Source organism: Platichthys flesus, chromosome 24 (genome assembly GCF_949316205.1).
Source record: "Platichthys flesus chromosome 24, fPlaFle2.1, whole genome shotgun sequence".
Classification (NCBI taxonomy): Eukaryota; Metazoa; Chordata; class Actinopteri; order Pleuronectiformes; family Pleuronectidae; genus Platichthys; species Platichthys flesus.
Genome location: NC_084968.1, coordinates 9013661 through 9036866, shown reverse-complemented (window position 1 = coordinate 9036866; position 23206 = coordinate 9013661). Strand labels below are relative to the sequence as shown.

The 23206-nt window shown below is 46.4% G+C and overlaps 1 protein-coding gene across 1 annotated transcript in view; it reads right to left on the bottom strand.

Annotated features, from left to right (window-relative positions):
- The window catches only part of LOC133950059 (adhesion G protein-coupled receptor L3-like), a 187094-nt gene that overhangs the window by 128513 nt on the left and 35375 nt on the right, over positions 1 to 23206 (bottom strand). Inside the window, exon 3 of the mRNA XM_062384227.1 lies at positions 6167 to 6411. Within this exon, the coding sequence (XP_062240211.1) occupies positions 6167 to 6221 (55 nt within the window). The 5' untranslated portion in view covers positions 6222 to 6411. The remainder of the gene's footprint in view (positions 1 to 6166; positions 6412 to 23206) is intronic.

The window sequence follows — 23206 nt, the reverse complement described above, 5'->3', positions numbered from 1 at the left end:
CCGCGAGATGTAATCATCGTGCACCTCCTCACTGTGTCATCACAATTCAAAACATGTCACACATGCAACAGCAGGATACGTCGGCTTCACTTTACATGCAAGGGGGGGGGGGGGGGGGGGGGGGGATTGGGCCAGTTAACAGTGTGGTGCGCTGGGGATTGGGGGGGATGTGTTTAATTTCGCAAATTGGCAAAAGCGCGGGTCGCTGGGGCGTCGTGTCTCCGCGTGGTTCCTGTTTGCCCTTCCTGCTCCTCGCAGCCCCCCCCCCCCCCACCACAAATGTCTGCCTGACCCCTGCAGCCGCGCGATGTCGGAATCCCTGCGGTACCGCCCGCCCACCCACCCCACCGCCTCTGCCCTGTGAAGCTGCCGGTTCCTTAGCAATCCACCCTCCAGACACCACAAACACACACACACACACACACACACACGGACACACACATTAAGCAGGCCCCTAATGTAAACTGCCGTCCGCGGCCACTTGACCTTGCCGTCAATATCTGTCCTCGTTAAACACCGGCGGGGCCCGAGCGGCGAGCCCACTTTAAACGGCATCATTCAGCGCTTACGATCTATGCCCCGTGCAAAACCATGGGGCTGAATGGATGAGGGGGGGGGGGGGGGGGGGGTACACACAGGTTCCGAGTGCGGACACCTATAAAACACACAGAGGTATTTAACCTCGCGCGGCCCATTCGCGATGCCGCTGTCACTCATTCCCCCCGGGTTGCGAGTTCTGACAGCAATTTGGCAATGTCAAGCCGTCACCACGGGCGGCGGGGGCCATTTCTTTATTCCCCATATCAAGCAGGTATTGATTTTTTCACTCATTATGGAAGAACATAAAAACAGAAAGGGGATTTGCGAGCTCCGTGCCAAATGCCACACAAAATGTTGCCGGCGATGTCGTGCGAGTGCGAGGGGGGGGGAAGTGAAACCTGGATTTTAAAGCCAGTTTATTAACTTTAAATTTAAATCTAATGATTTCTGTTCAAATAGGGCTTCATGTTGCTTCAAGGGAAAGTGCTGTACACTGACGCAGAGGGAATTAGCATTCAGAAAAGAGCTGTGGAGTAAGCCGGCTTCCAAATGACAGCTGTGGAGGCCACCCTCAGGGGTGGGGTATGAAAATCATTTTTTTCCTCATAACTGCAACATCATTATCTGTTTTCACGAGAAAAGCCTAGTGTGGCGTGTGGGTAAAGCATAATCCATTGCTTCTAAAAAAAAGAGGCAAATAAAAAAAAAAAAAGGCATTATACCAGAGGCATTTTTAACAATATCATCAAACCCATTTTCCCAGTGATCAAACTTTAATGTGAAAACTGAGTCGGAAAATTAAGCCAAATCTTTTTTTTTTTGCGAGGCGATACGTTTCTCCTTCATTAGATACACATCCATGGATTCATTCGTTTTTACAGTGCACCTCTGCTGTCTCATTGTCTCTGCACTTCAGATCAAACTGACCAATGGACCAACCAATGTCAGCAGGCATGGGCGGAGACTTTAGGACCTCCTTGGGACTTGCCTGGACATTTGATGCACTAGTATGTGCAACATGGGCCACGTTTCAATCTGAGGGAGGGGGGGAGGCATTTTGTATGAATGCAAAAAACCACATTAAGTGTGAATGAGGCATTTTCGCAGTGTGAGGGGTCAGTTTGTTTCAGTTACTGGACGAGAGCTCTTCTCCAGACATTCAGGGTCCCCGGAGAGTTTAACACTCACAAACGTCTGTTTCTTCCTCTAGTGGCACCTTCAGGTCAATTTTCAATTTGTTCCGACGTTTTGACTCATGACTCAATAATTGCAAAGAAAGACTTTCTGTATTTTTGGGGGTTTTTCAGCAGAAATACGCACAAACTACACAACCGGATTTCCTCGAAACTCTGTGAATGGATGCGGAACACGGGGCCAAGAAAGAAGCTATTAAATGTTCCACTTTCATTAACATGGGGACATTTCTTTTAACACTTCCACCGACCCTAAACTCCAGTTCCCCAGAGTGTGATGCACGGATCCTGATGGAAACCATCAGACATATTCAGGGGACTGATAAGTGTGTGCGCTCTATTGGATTCCATTCAGTTTGTCTAGTAAGTACTTCAACACACTGTTGTTGTGATCACATAACAGCTTTCTTTTCTGATTGTGCATTATTAAATCGTGCTAAGCTGCTTCCCACCATTAGTTATTGGTTGGAACTGAGCTGGTAGTTGAGTTTGGTGCACGTCTGCAACCTCCCACTCAGATGTCACCTCATGAATAAAGGCCTGTTTCTTTCCTCACCATGGCTGCACAGCTCTAATCCCTCACTTAATAAACTACTTTTCTGTTTACCTTCTCCTGGATGAAACAATGCAACCACACCTCTGTTTCCCCTTTAATAAAAACACGCTGACAGTTATTTACTCAATTTAATGTCATATCTAAATGCCGGCGGGATCCACTTCTCCTCTGAAGGAGTGTATCCGCACGTACATTACCGCCGCGGCTGTAACCCGATGATTGACACCCACCCACTCCAATGCCCATTTATTTGTAATGCTTCAAGGAGGCATCTCAGGGCGACAACAAAACAGTACACGCCTCAGCGGGCGCCACAAAGAACTTCTCCCGCTTTGAAATATGAGCTCAAATAAATCATTTGTTTAATTAATTAAGCAAATTAGGCAAATCCGAGGACGCCTTGGCACAAGGAGATTAATTAAGTGGATCGGCTGCGGGGAACAATGCGGCCGACGCCGAGGTTCAATGCCGTTGTCTGGTTTGAGACCCTCAGCTCATTGTGGGCGCGTGACTCAACGTGAGCGGCAGGCGGTGATTGGGAGGCTCTTGGATTCGGTGTAGCCGGGTGAGGACACAGGTAGATGACGCAGAGGAAGTACAGACAAAGCAACATGGATGCCTACTTTTACACTGCGCCCCCCCCGCAGTATCGCCATTTAACTTGACATTGTGTTTCCGAGAGCTGCGATAACCTACAAACACACAATCACACGTGCTGTAACGGAAGCAGATGGCACACATCTGCCTCCATGTCTCATCCATCCCTCATTATGGTAGCCCCCCCCCCCCGCACGCGGCAGGACAATATCTGCTTCCTGGCTTGATGAATGCTCCGGTATCTGACCATGAAAATATGCATCAGGCTTCTCTCTGATTGGCCCACGGGCCGTCATCCATTATATCAGCGATGTCTCTGATTCCACGGGCCCTGGGGCATTAAGTGGAAATGAATATGAAATCCTTCTTGAGCTTTGTCACGTGCACGGAGACGCATGATTGATGTGCCGCTCAGCCACGGTCACGGGTGTTGGGGGGGGGGGGGTGGGGGGGGCGTTGCGCCGCCATTGTTATTCACCGTTACCAAACAATGACACGGCAGCGTTTTGCTTATTTTTCGACCCAGTGACAGCAGCTGTGATGGAACTTGTTATTAATCGCACCAGACTCTGCTGTCACCCACACACACACAGATGTTTGTCCTTAAACTAGCACACACACACACACACAACTCCCACCCACCCACGCACACGTCCCCATCGCTCCTTAAGCTGCATTCCATCACTGAGGGTTTTTTTTTTTATCCCTCTGCCGTGATGCTTGTCCAGAACTATTTCCCATTCTGTCCAGACAAGTGTAACGTGTGGGACAGACGGCCGCGCGTTGACAGACGAGTAAAGACGAGAAAGGACAGGACGCACAACTCGGGGCTTCAGCGGCATTTGTGCAAACGGCTGCGGGTTTTTTTCCTGCACAAACACAGTGTTGTGATGATTGCATGTTAAACTCGGCATGTGTGTCAACTGAAAACACAGCTAGTCCCTGTGTGCGTGCCTGTGCCTGACTGTACGCAGACAAAAGGGGACCGCAGATCCCAAAGTAGGCCAGCGTTCCCTGGAGTCCAACATTTCCAACATTCTCCGGGAGAAACACGCGCAATGACATTGCGGAGGGGGTGGGGGGGGATATTCCCCAGTACAGCTTTCCCAGCTGGGGAACAATTCACCGGCAACATCTGGCTGTGTCTGCTCATATCATCGGGGGGGCCTGGGTGTTAAATTGTGTATTTTTTCGTCACAAAGCCGACTAATTATTTATTTGTGATGTCAACCGGTTGATCCGGTGTTTCTGAACAGGACACAAATGGTTGAACATGAATCCTGCGGGGGGGGGGGGGGGCATTAGCAGCAGGAGAAACCATAGCAACTAAATGGTTTGTGGGTTCGATGTCACTGGTTCCTGTGGGATCGATGGGTGATTGATTATTGGAGTGGGAGCAACAAAGCAGGTTGATGATTTAAAAGGTCTTGTGCGGGTTTGAGCCCATTTATGACAAATCGAGCATTTTCCAGCTTTAATGATTGATGAGTTTTTTACTTCTACATACCAAACTGACATAAAGTAAAATCAATGAAAGCCTGGAAGGTAGGAAAAGGCAGTCACCAATCCCAAGGTTGCAGCACAGGTGGAAAAAGGAATGGGAACAATACATTTGCAGTAAATGGACTGAAAATGCACAAACACAACTGCCGTGCTTTGAAGAAACGGCCACAGTTCCCAGATGTTTGTCTTCTTTCATGCACTTCACATCCATCCACCCCCCCTAATGAAACTTTCTAATTGGCTGCTCGTCCCCGGGTCAGTGTTTGTCCATCCGACGGGGCGTCGATAAGCATCGCTCTAATCCCCGGGACGTCCTTAAATGCTTCTTTTTTTTCACCGTTTCCAATGGTGTTTGTTTTTGTGCACATTGGATTTCTGCCTGAAACACTGTGTGCACTTCTTCAGAGTAACGTCTGCCATCGAGGGGGGGAAAGATGCCCCTCAGAGATAAAGTGAAGATTCATGTGGTGGGTGGGGGGTGGGGGGGGGGGAGTGGAGGGAGTAGAGAGATGATTACACGCTGTCAAGTACAAGGTCAAGAGGTCAAAAAAATAAGGGATCCTGACATGTTGCTACACAAATATTGAAAATGACCAGTCCCACTTCCTTTAGGGGTTATTATGAAGTAAGCGCACAACACAGAGAGTATATACCGAGATACAAAACTGACTTCTTAACAGGGAGTCTCTACAGGATTAGACCTAAATCTGCTGCTTCATAATGCTTCACCCCCCCCCCCCCCCCCCCCCCCCCCCCCGATCAATGAAGCTTTACAAAGACAGATGCATGACGTAGAGCCGTCCGCTGACCTCTTTCTCCTGAGCGCCAACGCAGGGCTAACAGTGCCAGGGAAGTGAGCTTTCATCAGGACCAGATGGCCGAATCCACGTTCCGCAGACATCACAGCACACACACACAAAATAAAGCTTCAAACCCCCCCCCCCCCGCCCCCCTTAATGGTTTTAGCCATACCAAATTAACATTTATGGGCTATTGCTCCACTCCCGACACTCCTTTACATCTAAACTCGACTTGATGGTGACCAACCGCCCTCATCCGCACACACAATTATACATCCACACACAAACCACCCGACCACCACCAATTGACTTCTTTTAATCTCCATTTAAATGACTTCATTTAAATTGCATCTGAGACAATTCACCGACGGCCGGAAAGGGAAACGCTGCAAAACTGCGGCGGGGTTTTTTTTTCTTTTTTTCGCTCGTGGAGAACGAGAAAAAAAAAGATCTGGCAAATTAATCTTGAGATCCTAATGCATGAAATGATGGAATAAGTCTTTGTAATTGTCACTATGCTAAACACACACCGCGAAGCCGCAGTGGTGTTAATGATTCTTTGAAAGTCATTTCGGTTCGTTTCCCGACGCCGGCAGATCAAGAGACGGAGCCGGGAGAAAGAAAGAAAAAGAAAGAGGGACAGATCCCAAAAATAGATGGGACGAAAAAATCTGAGAAATTAACAGACAGAGAAAGTAAAGAAGTGTCGGGGAAAAAAAGGAAAGTTTCAGGGAGTTTAAGGAGTGAGAAGAGTGATAATTGGAAGAGCAGGAAACGAGACAAACAAAGTCACAGGCTTTCATCGCGGTTGGCTGGCAGAGGCTGGCACTTTAAAAAGCGAAAGGATGGAATTGTGGTAAAGCTTCCAACCATTGCCAGTCACAAAATGCAAGAGGGGGCATGGTTTGGCGACGCCCACATCTGCACGTCCACATAAACACAAACATTGCTTCTTGGCCCTAATGAGCCTCACTTACCCAGAGCGGCTGGTGCAAAGAGGCTGGCGAGAACGAGCAGGCGTGCGGTCCACATGGCCTCCTCCTCCTCTTACCGCCCCCTGCCGAGGTTCCCACTTGAGTTCAGTGCTCAGTCTTTTTTTTCTTTCGTGGCAGGAGCCCCGAATCGGGAGCCTCTCTGTTTTTTTCCTCACGGCGCGGCTCCCTCCACTGCGCCACTCTTCCCGCGAGTCCTGTTGCACGGGCGCCAGATGCTTTCCTAAGATCTGCCAATAAGAAATGCAAAAGACATAAATGTTAGCTGAGCAGATGACTTTCCTTTTCTCTCACCCTCTCTCTCTGTCTCTCTCTTGCGACACAATAAGAGCGCGTCTTTTCCAGCAAGAGACACAACAGATGGATGCACCCTCGGTTTAATCATCCTTATGCACGGCCCTTATGGCGCTGTGGGGCTGGAGTTGCCGTCAAGTGACACAGTGCATGTTGTTCTCCGATCTCCAGTCGGCTGCACTCACGCTGGGTGTGATCAACCAAAAGCCGCGAACCAGGAAAAATGCATTTTCGGAGATCCCATTGTTGCATTGCTCATCGAAGTGTCACCTCCCCCACCCGACACCCTTACCGGAGAATCACTCCCACAGCGAGGAAGAGGAGCGAGCGATGAAGCACGCTCTGCTTTGGGCTTGGCAAATTGTGCTAAGAGAGTGCATGGACTGTACATGGTGTCTCTTGTTGCACGGACATATGTGGTCAAAACCTTGTGTGTGTTTTCTCCCGTGAGGCCTTGGGGCACGTGCCACAACTTCCCAGCTCCAGTGCTCCGGTCACATTCCAGTCCACGGAGACTGCTAACCAGCTACAGAGATGGATGGGCCAGCGCTGCCCCCCCGGTGAACTGCCGGTGACCTCCCGACCCGAAACGAAGTCGTCGCTCAACTTGCTGGTTCACATAACGCAAGCAGGCAGTCATCCGATGTGATTCACACGGTGTCGGCACGCGGCTGCTGGGAAATTAACACTCGTGACGTGTAAACACTCCCGAAGAATGGTGCGTGACAATTTGCAACTCCAGATCTCATGTGTTGAAACGGAGAATATACAGTAGTTTGAGACAAATGAAAGACTTTCGTGATTTATGTTCTGATGAGGATTATTTCTACGTTTATCCTAATCGAACCCATATCATGATATTAAGGTTAAGTCAGCTTTAATGCAAAGGCCACCCGAGCCCTCCTGTTATCCACTATCAGCCATGATCTGCAGCATAATCTCTGCAAAACGATACAAACCTAAGAGCACACAAACACACACACACACACACAATGCTGCCATCCTCCGCACACATTTTACTTGTGTACGAGTCGTTCCAGAATTAATTCTATTGTGCGATGCCAGAAAACCTGCTTACCAAATGTCCTACTAATTTGGGGAGCTGATTGGAATCATAATCCCGAGCACCGCAATTTCAAAAACACCCGTGCATCCCAGCGGGGAGTGGGGGGGTATTCTTCCTCTGTCGGTGTGCACTATGGGAGTGGGAACGGTTCCCATATCTTAATCTAGTGCTTAATCCCAATTCCAAAATCCCAGATTAGAGTAATCAGATTTTGTTATTTTGGGGAGGAGATATTAATGGGTTTAAAAGAAGAGGCAGCGATTTGATCGGTCTCTCAGCAATCAGACGATTTGGGGAAATGTCAGGAGGTGAAAAGGTCAGCGTCCTCATCAGCGGAGTTCGAACCCACCGTGAAGCACGTCCCCTGAAGCGCCCACTCTATTCCTTTGCGTGTGTGTATACACAACGAGAGGCCTTTTGAGACCTTAAAATAGCGGCGTGAAAGAGCACGTGTGATCACTAGACACCTCCTTGTGAGTCAATAACACTTTTAATAAAACGCTCTGACAGCTGCCGGAGAGCTAAACTACATGTGACATCAAATCAGACGGTGCGACTCCCCTAACAAAGAAAAACATCAAATACATTATTCGCAAAAATGATCACACTCTAATACAAAGTCCAGTCCTGAGTTTTAAGCAGTGGGACAATATCTAAATTTGAAGCAGGGCTACGGAATGAAAAATGAGGCGAAGGCACAATGAAATATTGAAAGTGTACGTCAGACAAAGACAAATTTGAGTGATTTCATTTTTCTGGACCCAAAGAAATAGCAGGAGACAGAAGCTGGTGAGACAATAAAAGGATTTGCAGCTGCCTGTTGCGCACATATAGACGCACACACGTGCCATATCGCACATCGTCGACTCGCACACAGGTGTCGCCTCGAGAATTATCACATAACGTGGAAGAAAAAAAACAAAACACTCCACTATCACAGTTTGTTAATTTGCTCTGAGAAAACATGTGGGCTCCGCCAAAAGAACACATCATAAAATATGAGAGGGGGGGGGGGGTTGGACCCGGTTCAGTGCAAAAAACAAGTTAGGGAGTGAAAAAAAGGAGAAGGAGGAGGAAAAGAAGAGAAAGACAGAGTGGTGGTCCAGCGTTGCCAGCTCGTCTTGTATTCCAGATGGAGCCTTATGATACATGATGGTGCTGACGTTTCAAGGGTACTCGTTCGGGGGGGGGATTTGGGATAACTCCCTGAGATAAGCCGGCCAACATATAGCAGGCCCGGCAGCGGCGGCGGCGGCGGCAGGCGGCGTCTGTTCTGCGCCACATCAAGGAGACTTCTTCATTACTGCCCTCGCCGGTTCCCAGAGAACTGCTTCTTTTTTTTGTTGTCTCTAATCAGCAATGTTGTTGTTTTTGTGTGTTTGTTTTTTTTTGCAACGGGGCACAGACGCAACCCGGCAGCTTTAATTAATTGAGTTTTTTTGTCTATGTAGTTAAACTGGGTGATGCAGACCCAGTAAGAGCAGTGGCTGGGAGATGTGGCGTTCAGAAGCAGAATGTGACTGGGAGGAAAGAAAGACGAATGGGAAGCATGGGGAACGTTGAGGGGGGGATGGAACCTATGAGCTGGATTCAAGCTGGATCCAAAATGAAGACCGGGTCAGAAGGGCTCATTAGGAATTTAGGAGGAAAGTCTGCAAAAGGAAAATTCTGAGGATTTCTTTGTCTCCAGCAAAATTCAGCACGTTCATTATTCATTTGAGGCACAATATGGATAATGGGCAGAAACACCTTGCTGGAAAAGTGTTGCAGCTACACAAGGGATTTGAGAGCTGCTTATATTTACTCCCTCCCTCCCGCTGCTTCCATATATCAATGACACACTCCTGCTCATCCACGTGTCGCGATATTGGGTGGGAGTCAAACGTGTTATGTTCTAATGAAGCATGCTGTGTGACTTTGTCCATGATGCAACACCTGAAATTAGACGGTTCTCAGGAGGGGAAGCGGAAGAACGCACTTCAACACACACTGCACCCGGTTCTTTCCCCGGGCTTCTGATTAACCTGTTACTTTCAGGTAGAGTTCAGTTTCATGCCACTTCACAGATTTGATCACGGTGCTGCTTTCTTTCTCTAACTCGAACTGAAGGAGCTCGGCAGGAGGGAAATACGGGTCGCCCCGGGGGGTTTTTGCATTTTCCCTTTACATAGAATTTTCATATTTAAATGCACTGTCTCTCCATTGAAATCAGCATCACTGAAGCCGGTTCTGGCTCGAAAAGATGTTTAGATTTCAATTTACACTTCTGTAGCTTATCTACTCTCTTATCTACTTCTTACATTGAAATGCATGGATTTGAATGATGTTTCTAGTTGCAGATTATGAGTTAGTGCATGTGAATTTACATTACAACAGATCCTAGTTGTACTGACTGGGTATAACTGCTCGAGGATAATACTTTACTGTGATATATTAAAACAAACTGCAAATGTATGTTTATAAATTGAATACCTGTCAAATGAAGGTATTTTAACACACTTCTGCAAAACCACCATGAACCAGTATTAACATAAATGGTCTGGACTCATACAAAGCGCTTTCCAGTACAACTTTGCCATCCACCCATCGACACACAAATTCATACAGTGCATCCACGTGCAGCACCGTCCCTGTGACACATGACTCACGCTGCCGGCACAGCCCTCAGGGGCAATATGGGGCTCAGCATCAAGCCAAGGGACACGTGGACATGCTGGTTTGGTGGACGACCCGCTCTGCCTCGTGGGTCACAGCCACCCGGCTCATTGATCAAATAACCCTGACCACAATACATCCACGGATAAAAGTTAACAATATCCATAAACAGCAGATATTGCTCAGGTACAAATCTTTTCCTTCATGTTTTAATAAATGCCTTTCAAAAAACCATAATTAGGATTTTTAAATTATGAATAAAACTGAACAAACAAAACAAGCCCTATCATCAAAAATATGACTCTTACTCTATTTCTGTTTATTTTCTTTATCAATGTATCTGATGAGTATGTCTTACAGCAATTGATTATTTAATCTGTGAAACTGGAGTCACTGTCAAAATGTGATGTCATCAAATCACTTGGTTTGTCCAACATCCATAGACCTTGTTATCATAATTGTTGTTTTTCCTCAGAATCGACACATGAATTAAAAAGACCAATTGTCCTGGCCCCTGATTCGTATAATTCTCATCTGAAGGGCGTCTTTGTGAATCTCACACAAAAGTCTCTGCAGGGAAACGGATATGGATTTCCTCACACGCACCCCCCCCCCCCCCCCACCCCCCCCCCCCCCCCCGTCTCTGTGATGCTAATGGGAGCGTCCTGATGCCCATCAGCACCTGAGGGGCCATTTCTCCCTCCGTCACTTCCTGACCCGAAGGAAACCAAAGATGAGTTTTTCATTAATCCAGAGGTGTCCCGCACAATGCCGCCGCGACAATAGTGAAACTTGATCCTCGGTGTTATCTGATGAGGGCGCGCTAAGTATGATATTACTCGTCACGCCTGCTCGAAGCCCTCCCACGTTACACTGTGTAATGAAGTGGGATTGTGTCGCCCGGGTTAAGTACCATGTCGCCGATATTTTTTAAACAGTTTCATGTCCAGATGCTTATCACACCAGCGGGGAGGGCCCTGGTAATTTTTTTTTTTTTTACGAGACAGAAAGTGTGTTCATGCAAATGAGGTGTCTCATATAAGATGAATATTAATCGAGCACGCCGTCTGCATACGGTTTTGATTTAAGAGCACTCGCTTGGAAAAATCTTGGGAGACGATTAAAACAAAGATGATCCTTTTCCCCCTCCCACGGTTAAAGAGGATTCTGAACCCGGATGTTTCTTTTTTTTATATATAGAGCGGTCAAATTTTTGTATTCCAAACCCGGCCGAAGAGTCAAAAATCATGCTTTTTGTAATGCAACTCGAAAGGTGTAAAAACAGTGAAGTAAATGGAGAGTGCTCTTTTTTAAAAAAGGCACTGTACGCATCCCTGGAGCTCGACAACGCGAGCAGCCGAGGCATTCACTCATACAATTGGTTTTCCACCAGGGACCCGAACACAGCTAGCCAGTGACAGGCAGATAATAGCGCTAACTTTAGCCTGCACCGTCTCTGAATGGCTCTATATGATAGGCTTGTTGAGTGTGACTGATGGCTCGGCTTTAATAATGGGACAGTCCCTCCTCCCCCTCCATGCACACACACACACACACACACACACACACAAAAGGCACCGCACTAACACGAGAAACACTTCCCCGACTGCAAGACAAAAGAAACACCAGTCCATTAGAGGAAGTGACTTGTGCAAACATGCAAAGGAAACTAGCCCGAAAAACAAATGAATTAAAGTTAGAGATATTCAACAGGAATGGAGATGGGTGACGCTCCCACGAGGGAGAGGGATGAAAGCACAGATAGATACGTCATTTAAGGGCAGGCCAAAAATCTGCCTTGAGACAGCTCTCCATTATAATGCAAAGCTCAAGACACTTCCCATTCTCCGTGTGTTCCTTCTTTCCTTTTCCTCTCTCAGCATATCTGGCCCATAATGCAGCACAAGTGGCTCTCCGACAAAGGGAGAGAGACGGGGAGAGGCGGGGGGGGGGGGGTAATAGGCAGGGAAGGGACGGGGATGGACTGTGAAGAATCGGGAAAGGGGAGGAATGTAAAAAGACTGAGGGATGGGGATAAGAGGGTGGGAGGACAGACGGGTGAGTGGGAGAGAGAAAAAAAAACAGTAAGATAAATGGGAAAGAAGAGAAAAATTGATTCAGGGGATGAATACAATAAAAGATGAAGATGTGCAGGAAAGGGAGGATGTGGGGCTGATACTTGAAGGTCATGAATCGCCGTGTGAGCAAATCCACACTTCAGATGCAGGTGCTGTAGCGGCTCAGGTGGGCAGGACACCATGACAATGTTACCTGTTGGCCATTAATCATGCACCGGGGGGGGGGGGGGGGGGGGGGGGGGGAGGGGAGAATCAGCATGCTGTGTGTTCACAAACACTTGCGATGCCAGGCTGGATTATTTGGTGCGTGAGTTAAGAGGCACCTGCATCGTCCTCACTGCAAGAATAGACGCAATGAAAGAGAAACATCGAGCTCAAGCGATCGAGCTAAAACGAGCAAGCTGTGGATTTACCTTTTTTTTTTCAGCTGCAGAGTCAATATACTGTTGATGTATCGCAGTGACGGGCGGGGTTTCTCGGATACAGGTTGATGGCGCTGGCAGGGTTATGAGGGGGAGTGACGGCGCCACGTAAACAGAATTTTTTACCACGTTGGCACGGTTGGTTCAACACTGTTGTCAACACTGAAATATTGACTCAATGGATTGAAATTTGATGTAGCATGAGTCTGAATAACTTCCTGAATTCTCCCCATTACCTCCATCGTATGGTTAAAAGGAAAAACTCTTTGGGTTCTTTGGCTTTGACCAAAATACCTGAAAATACTATGCACACCTCCTCAGTTAATTCGCAAATACTAGCAGGCTGACACACTAAGCTAAGACTGAAAAAAATATTTTAAATTGTACCTAGACAACACTGAAACTTGAAAGGGAAGAGCTGAGTTCAAACTGTGGATTTTTCAGCTCGCACTGCTGACAATTAGGCCACTTTAAAAAGAAGCAATTGGCTTGTTTGAGTCCTTTTTTTATGCTGTCACCGCTAAACCTAACACCAACCACACAAAGCACTGGAGCGACAAAGCGACAAAGAAACACAACACGGACCACACCCTTGCGCAAGTAATACAAAAGATGAACTGGGCCACTTCCTCTAATTACTGCTATCACCTTTCAGCACAGCCTGGACTCGATCAGCCCCAGCTTGGTGAGGGGGGGGGGGGGGGGGGATCTGCTCAGAAAACACCACCGTTTAACTTTGTTGTTATTTGTGTTTTGACGTTTCCAGGTCTCAATTTGCCCGCATTTTGTATTCCCTCTTACTGCATTTGCATAATTTTTTCCAATAGACACTTCATTCCCTGCCAGATTTCGAGAAGAGGGGGGGTGAAACAATCACACACACACACACCCACACACACACACAAACAAACAACCGCAGCAATTTCAGCTCAGCCTCTGAATCAGGGTTACAGCAAATTCCAATGTCAATACCACTGATCCCAGTGGCGCATGCATTTCAATATCATTATCTGATGCTGAGCCAAGAAGCACGGAATATAATGAAATCTTAAAAACATGCATTGCATAGCATCCCCGGGCCGGCTGGGCGGACGTGAGGCCCATTCTCCAGTACGCGCATTATGCATCTCCCTGCACCAACTCAATACAGACCTGATTGCAATGTTAACACCGAACGTCCGTCTGGTCCCGCGTGTGTCTCTGGTGGGGACTCTTGACCACAAATTGCCGTGGTGTGTCTAGGTGGCATAATGACTGCAGCATGAGAATTACCGGTGGCAAGACTGTGTTGTAAACGGTCGGGGGAAATGAGAGGCACGGCCGCGTCGCAACCGGCCACAGTGGTCACGGCCGCTGGGAATTGAAATGGGTTCCACCTGGACTCTACTCAGAGCTCAATTAGAGGCAGAGCGAGGAGGGGGGAGGGGGCTGGAAAAGAGAACAGAATGCAGGTGTGCATATGTAAACTCATACGTGCCCATCAATGTCCACTAAATGCACGATTCATACATACAGATGGAAGGCCGGGCATTAGCAAATCACTCCGGCGTCCTCCGAGTGAGATCATTCATCCTCGCATGACACCATTTTCAATATAATTCCAAACGCTATCTTAATATAATGAGGCGCTCCCTGTGAGCAACAGGGTGACAGCATTATTTATGAACGCGTCTGAGAAGAAAAAGAAGAGATTCACTGCCACATCGCAGACGCGTCCAGGCGCCTTCTTTATTAAGGTTTGACGTTTCAGTCAAAACCCATTTTGTCAAAAAGCCGCCTGTCGCCGTGTGAAACGTCCTGATCTTTGGAATGTTCCCCCCAATGAGCAAAAAATATAAATGTGAAAGTACGAGCACATAGTCAATGCAGTAATATATTGTGGTGTGTTATTATTGATTCAGTGGGATTTAATTTTGACATCCATCTTTTAGTTTTTTAAGTTTGGTCTTTCCAAACAAAGTGGCAAAAAAAAACTATAATAATCCTGGCTTTTGAAAAGTGACAAACAAATACTAAAGAATACAAATGTATCGTGAGAAAATTTGTTTTATTGCAAGTTACCATTTTATTTTCTAGTTTGCCTTGACCTCACCAAGGAGAAGTCACTTAACACCCTTTGAATAAAAGACACAGTTGAAAGGATTAAAAAACGAAGGGAAAAACACTTCAACGGCTCTTTGCAGGCCGACCTGGACATTCCTACTGCGCCGGTGTTTAAAGGTAAATATTCACCTACAGATAAGTTGACTCAAGGGGTCAAGGGTCATCAGGGTGAATTGCTTTTTTTTTCTTTGTTTGTTGTCGAGCAGCTTTTAGAAAGCGCTCGTTTGAAATGTGAGCGAGCTTCTCCTGTCGAGACCCAGCTGACCTGGTTCTGACGTGACCATTTGCGAGCGAGGTGTAGACTTTGGGATCTTACTGGGCGAGAAACTTTTTACGACTTTATTTTTTAAAAGGTTCCATAGCCAACAGAAGAGCGCAGGTAATACCACGAGGTATTCTGAGGACTACAAACGCTGCATTCTTTTCATTCTAAAACTGCTTTTTTGTCTTGCGGGCACTTGACTGTCGGTCCACACAGACAGCTGTGAAAAGAAATGACCTTGAGTGCACAAGTAACAGCTGCCCCCCACCCCCCCGGCCAAGATCCGATGAGCCATTTCTGAATCAGAACAGCTCAGGTCATCCCGAGAAGCCCATGCGTAGTTGCCGAACACTCCTTCCTCCGGACCTTTCCCCGAGTCCAACTTATCAAAAAATGCTCGAGAGATAATCATCAGTAATTGGGCATTTTCTTTTTCCAGGCCCGTGAAGGAAAGAGGTGCCTGCTGCGTAAAGTATGGAAGACATGTAGGGAGCTGGCAGGCTGGAGGCTGCAGGGTCCCTCGGCCCTCTCGCGTACTCGTACAGAATAGAGTTTGGTGAAAGCCTGATTGGTCTGGGCAAACATCCTCACAGGGGTATATCTCGGGACAGAAAAAAAAGACCAATACTCTCCTCTCTTGTCTTGGCGAATGCTCTCAGGCCAAGAGAGATCACGGGGGGTAGGGCTCTCGCCGCGATTTGTGAAACCTGATGAGATAGCCGGGGCATCGAGGGTTATGTCTACCACCACCGATGTAAATGTCCGCTGAATTCCAAGCACTCTTTCTACTCTTCTTCCCTCTGACTATCACTTTTTTTTCCCCCTCAAGTGTGGCTCGAAATTTATTGGATTTAGGAAGCACGACAGGTGGATAAATATAATACATGCTTTCTAAAAACGACCTGCACATTCTTTGTGTACTTAACGGTATCCTATAGTTGTACTGTGCAGGCAACCGCTGCATGAACTCCATCTAATGCAGCACTCGTATAATAAGACTCGTGGACTTTTCAAGCTGTGTTAGTAACAAAAAGCCACTTAGGCCTAACTAGTTTAATTACACTAGATGCTGACTAATCCTAATTAAGGCATTAAAGGTTTTGGTGTGAAGTGCAAATCTGCAATCGCGCGTGGGGGGGGGGTTAATGAAGTGAACTGGGGACCACTAAGAGAGAGTCACATTGACAGCGAGCTGATCTGTGGTTGTTCCATGTGTTGTTGTTGCAGAGGGTGCGGGGTAAGTACCTGCAGTACACGGGTAGGGGGGGGACGCTCTCTGACCTGTGTGTGCCTTTTTTTCTGTTTTCATGCACTCAGACACAGTTCGGGGGAGCGGCGTGGGAACACACACGCACACAGACACACACACACATAATCCAGTGACCTTGCCCTGTGTCTCTTGGCTGAGCGGTAGAATGTGTTTGGGTTGGACTCAGCAGGCAACCTTTCCAAATCTAAAAGCAGAGATCTCCCGGGGCGCTGCAGCCACATGGCGTTGTGGGGGCGATAGTTAGCGCTTGTCAAAGTACGAGAACAGAATAAAAAAAAACATGACTTGTAGCAGTTGTGTGAACGGAATTTACACACGTGTACACACCGTGGCTTGAAAATTAACAGAAAATTGGATAGATTGACCTGGAAAGTCCAACGATTGTATCACGATTGGACGTGAAAACGAAATAATAGGATTTGAACCCTGATCCTCTGTTGAAATTGAAATACCCTATGTTTGTTGGCAGCGAGGACACTGTGGGAGACGGAGCAAACACCATCTTATTCCTTCTCTCGCGTCCCCCCTTGCCCTCTCCTTTCTTCTGGCTCTGTGTCAGTACAAAACACACTTTAGCAGACGCCGGATAGAATCATCAGAACTCGTGACCCAGATCCAAGTCCTAATTGCACTCTGGTGTAATGCCATTTCGTCCACTTGTGCCGGCGACCACAAAACACTGCTCGGTCCTCGGCGCAGAGCGGATGAGAGAGGGGGAAGCCAGTAATTGCTTTTGACTTTCCAGAGCGCCGCACCCCGAGTCCGTGGATATTCTGCAGACCCACTCGGAGTGCGAGGCCTTTTTTAATGAGATTGCCTCCTGTTTATGCCAAGCGGGACAAACAGAAGACTCTTGGTGGATCAAATTGGCCTTTTACCAGTCAATACCGAGCATATTAATGCTGGGTGGGTCTGTCGGGGGCTTTTCAATTGGTCAAAACCATTGGTCAATAAGGTTTTTAGGAAGAGTTAGCCGGTTATTCTTCATGCCAGTCATTTTTTAGCCAATCAATGATCTTTATGGCGTCTGCTCAGATTAATGGAAGCATTTCTCTACTGTAAGCTAGAACCGTGTCTCTAGGGAGAGAAATGATGAGGGATAGAAAAGATCGAGCGGGACCTTGGAACCATGGCTCCATGTGACATCATGGACACAACATGACAGTGTTTCTATTGAGGATGTTTTTGCATTTCATTCCTGGATTGACTGAGGATGTGGAGATGAATCATCCACCTTTATACACAAGGAAGATATTCATGGTTTGTAGAAGATGAATACCAATGAAAACCTTTTTTTATATATATTTATACCTTCCACTAGCTGTTGGGATCACATCAGTGACAAAGGAAGATGACCTGGGCAGATACACCATGTCAGTACTGTCATTATGAGCATACTGCCGGAATGTAGGTCTCTGGCAAAAATCTGATTCCTACTGCCCGCCCGCATTTCCATTTGTTGCAAATTTTGAAAATCTGACTCGTGGCGTAACTGTCAAATCCTTTTGAGACTGATGTCAATCTCACTGTGGCTTTGTTTTTTTTTTGGTGCATTGCTGATTATCCTCGTTGATCCATAACCACAAACCCTCTCCGACAGAAAACTATCGACTGCCTTTCTGGGGAGTCGTGTCAGCTCCCTCTGCCGCGCACTTGCAATGAGGTGCCCTAAGCCAGGCTGAAGGGGGCTTTCCACTCCTCCATCCTTTCTCTTCTCATTCCTCCCCCCCATGTAATTTCTGTAACAATCCGACACTGTAATGTTATTCAACCTGCACACCAGGCCATCAGGATTGTGTGTGTGGGGCGGCATTCGTAACCCTGCCCCGACCTGAATCCCCAACAAAGCTGGCCAGGGCAAAGCACATTATTTGGGGGATTCTGTACAATTCTGGCCATTTCGATGCCGACGTGTTTCTTTGGACGTGGACACAGAGCAAAGCGGGGTCTCTGGGACCCAGCGCGAGTCTGGCATGCGATTCCTGGAGCAGTTGGTTGAAGTCCTCCCCCCTCGGGGTGAAGGGAGGACACTGCTTTGACAGACGTCCAACACACACAGCTGATGCCTCAGGCTGGCAAGTCTAATAACATCATCTGTGCGGGACATTACTGGTGGATCTCATATTTATTACCCAATATGTCCGTCGGGAGGAGTTGGGAATATTACAACAGCAGCCAACCCTCACAATTCGCCTGTCAAGAATTTTCGACTGGATATAGTTAGGCAACCTTTGGCAACGCTGGGCACGCAGATTGAAAAATTTGAAAACCACCACACAACAAGAATAATTATGGCCGTCTCTGATAAACAGATGACTAAGCACTCCCCGGATGGGGGGGGGGGGGGCAGCGGCCTTCCCTCTAAAAAATCTGTTACCACCTTGTGTTTGAGAGGCTTCATCAAATTTGATGGATGTCTACAAACTCACGTTGAAAACTAAGTAACCTGATGCAGCCGATGGGAAGAATTAAACTCATGCGACCGGTGAAACTGATCTCAATTAAAAGATGTTAAACTGTATGAACATTTTGAGACTATACATATCAAGGTGGTCATTTTTCTTCAGACAGCCGGGGGAAAAGAAGCTGCAGAGCTTTCAAAACAAACTTAGCTCGAGTGTTTTCTTTCAACAACATGAAGAGACACAATCAATGAAGGTTTCTTCTTAAGCAATTTTAGGTAGAGGCTGATAGAGGCCTCTAGTCCTCTGTGCCATTATTGTCCAAAACAAGTCCCACTTAGGCATTTAATACCATGGTCCACCATTGTGATTAGCATGGAGTTTACCAGTTCACCATATACTCACAAGAATACCAGACTTGTATTTGTCCCTGTCTGGAAATGGTCCCAAAAAAATGCAGACCAGGTTGAATCAAATTTGATAAGAAAATATATAGTTTAAGGCAACAACTTAGCTTATTCTTCTTTTTTACCTGATCCTTTTTACTTGTGAATAACAGTATGAACCCACAATTATAATATTGCCTAATCTTTTAAGAAATACAGTATATTATAGATCTCTTGCCAAATGAGATCAATCTGACTGCTGACCATGTGTGTGTAAAACGTGGTGTTTAGAGTAACCACATATATGTGTGTTCTCTTAATTAATATGTCTACGCCTGATTTCTCTTAATAACCTGCTTTCCTATGTGCATGTAAACATGTCTGTGTAATGAGTTTCTCTGCTGGTTCAGCTCTGATGGCGCCGCCGCCACCGCCGCCTACCACAACACACTCCGCCGCCATCTCCTCAGAAGCCTGATTCTTCCCCGACATCACAGAGTCCCCGAGGTGATTGATGACGGCAACACATAACCGCCGTGCTCTTGTTAACCGTCGTCTAAACCGCGTGAAGAAAAAGCCTATGTGAATGAGTCGGTGAAGATAAACTACCTTCCAATAAGAATCATACAGAGAAAGCAGGGACAACGTTACAGAACGACGTTCTTGATTTTGTGTCATTGCTCACAAACAACACGTGGCTTTAATTCAGTTTTACCTAAAGAACAACATGACTTTCCCCAACAGACTTTCTGTGGGACGCGAGGGAACCTGTCCCTGGGAGGGGAAAGGGGCCGCCGCATGTTAAGTGGATTGACATAGAGAAATGTCCTCTGTTCAGTCTGACTCCGCAAATCATTATTCAGATTGAGGCACACCTCAGCGATCCAAGGCCGTAGCCATGCATTAACGCTCGCCGCAAATGGCACCGATAACTCAGGGTATCTCGGTGATTTCCTCCGTGCGCGCTGATGCCGACAGTTTCTCTGACGATCCCTTAAAAATTCAAATGAATTGAGGGAACGATGAAACCGTGTGTGTGTGTGAGAATAAGGCGAGCTGGGGACGGGCCATGCATAAATGTGCATTGTAAGCATTAATTCCATTTTAGTGGGCGAAAGTGATTATGATTTTATGACGGGTTTTATTAAAATTTGTTCAAATTTAATGTGCCTGGTTAGCTCGAGGAATTTTAAATCAATGCCAATGACCATTCTTGTTTTAGGTATAATGTAAATGTTCACTTCCTGGGCCTGGCGTGCACCAGGATCAATGCAACAGGGCCCCTAACCACGGGAGGCGGGGCTTGTCCAAAGGTCATTCAGGATGGAGACAAATAGAATTTCAATATGATTAAGAGTCCACGCTCCCACCGACTCGCTCTACATGATCGAACTATGACCGCCGGATTAATTTCTCCTCCTCCTACTCTTCTCCATGTTGATCATCTCCACAGTTCTCCGAGGGCGGAGTGTCACTGCTGGGGCGGCGGTAATCAAAAACATGAGAGGCGCACATGCCAAGGTCTGTGTTCCTTCTCGCGGAGCACGTGCACATTACACCACGTCAACAGCATGACCTGCACATTAAACACCGGAGCCCTGTTATTAACCTGGGGTCTGAAACTTGGCTCATGTTTCATACTTAATTGAGTGCGAGGTGCGTGAATGCACATCTGTGTTCGTACGGCTCTTGTGCACGACAGGAAACAAGAGTTGTAGGGCCCATACCTCAACTGTGATAATATCCAAACTATCAGCCAGACGTCTATATTCACAGCTAATGCCCTGCCGTTTTAATAACGTGTTATTTCTGCGCAATTGACAAGGAAATTATTTAGTGCCTGAAGTCTTTCACCGTGCTCATTTATTATACATCTGCAAAAGCAATTTATCCGTTATTGTTTTGTAATGGGGAAGCAGATCCTGGGTCACGTCTTTAAACAGCCAGGAAGATGGAAACAAAATAAACTAAACGCTGCAGTGTGTTGGCAGAAGCGGGGCGCTACAGTTTGTGGGGGTTCAATTGTTTGGATATGCAAAGAATGTCCAGTTTGCTGTTTGAGGCCTAATGCTGGCTCGAAAAATGATGCACTTAGCACTCAGAGGACTGTATGAGGGCTCAGGATGCCAAATGGCTTCATATCCACTTTCTGCAGTGTTGTCTTTCAACTGATGGTCAAAAGGATAAACCAAAGCTATCAGTCATTAGTTCTACGTTGGTCTTATGTGTAGTTTACTTCAATGTAGTAATATCTGTATTGATGAGAAAAACCTAGAACACACAGAGACCAAAAACTAAAAATGTAAGAGCAACCGAAGCAGCGTTAAATTAACAACCAAAATTAAAGGCATGGAATTAGCATTAAATTAATATTAACATAATTAAGATATACCTTCAAGTATTTTAGACCTAGCACTTAATCTTTTAAATATGTAATACTTTTAAAGGTGTGAGAAGTAGCACTAGAAGAACCTTGATATAATTAGGACCTACCTCAACATATTCATGGCCCAGTAAGTAATATATTAAATCTTGGACTTTTTAGGACGCTGCAGAAACCCTGTCCTAAAAACCTCGGACATACAGATTCTCTCTCACATCTGCTTTGTACACTATGTGAGAATGTATTGTTCAAACCACATATTGTTTTAGTAGTAAGTATACTTGAGCATTCAGCATCTTCCATCACTGTCTCCAGACACGTCCTTCCACGCCGTAATAAATGATCAGGCATTGAAATCTGACAACCCACCAGACAGCAGAGAGCAAGTGGGATATCAGTCCAAGTCCGAGCCGCAACCAAATATTTTCCTTTGTTAATATGCAAAAAATCTCCACGGCTCCGGAGGTCAGGTTATGAAGTGAGATGCATCGGAGATATCTGTCTGGCATCGTGAAATCTTGGCAACAATCAGGGCTTTGGAGCTTCTCGTCACGGAGAAGTAATGCATCCCGTGGGTCTACCCGACCGAGTGAAGCACATCGATCGATTTTTCCTTCAGAATAAGAACGAGACGGAGCAAGAACAAAACCAAGTAAGCCGTTTTTAAATATTTCTGCATCGCTGCCCCTAGAGAAAACGGTTTATCAAGCACGGGCAAAGTTGCTAATTCTTCGATTTCACCTGATCTCCCCTGAACTCGTCTTTCTGAAGGTCGGAGGACTCAACCTCATCGAGTCTCGTGGTTTCTGATGTGGAGCGACTCTCCTCCCAAAAGCTTTACTTTGTTTTTGGGTGATCCCTTGCGCGGTTATCATGCAAATAACACACTCCGCTGGGTTATTGATCCGTTCCGCAGATGCTAACAGACGGTTTAAATGGAATCTAAGTCTACGTGGCAGGAAAACAAATGTCATTTAACGTGTCTGTGCTGCAAACGTAAAGTTTAACAGGAATTTATACTTTCTACAAATAAACTATTATTAGTTGGTGGTTTAACAAGGGTTTAGTCTAAAAACAATTGATTCAATCTGTTGCCAATGATGCTCTTACCAACTACAACTTATATAACAATCTTCTTTGTTTTAAACCACTCACAAATATGTCCCCATGAGGAGGAAATAATGCCGTAATCCCATTTAAGTAGACAAATACCTATCGGTAAGTACCTAAGAGTATTTTGCGGCAGGTAAAAAATTGGAAAAAAAGATCAGAACAGATAAACACATCCTTTTATGTCTTTTTTTTTTCTTTTAAATACTCAAATCACCGAAGACCGAAACAGAAGCCAGAAAGCGTATTATCCAATCTTGCCGCTTCCACTCCAGAATCCTAGATAATGGTCTCCTGTTCACTAAACGCAGCCTATTTAGAAATTAAGGGACAAGTGCCAATTTTCCTGTTTTTCAACAAAAGAGCCAGTAAATGTATATCCAACATCCCTTCCCCGCGTTCTGGCAACAGGGATGGATTAAAGTGTCCGGCCCGCAGATTACTGAAATCCAAACCAGCGGACAATGCAGGGGGAAAACATTTACAAGGAGGATTAGGGGGGGGGGGGATTCGCGGAAAGTGGTATTATGTGGACAAGAGTGGAGAAGAGGTTCACGATAAAGGGAGTTTATTTGCATCGCATCCCCCCCACCC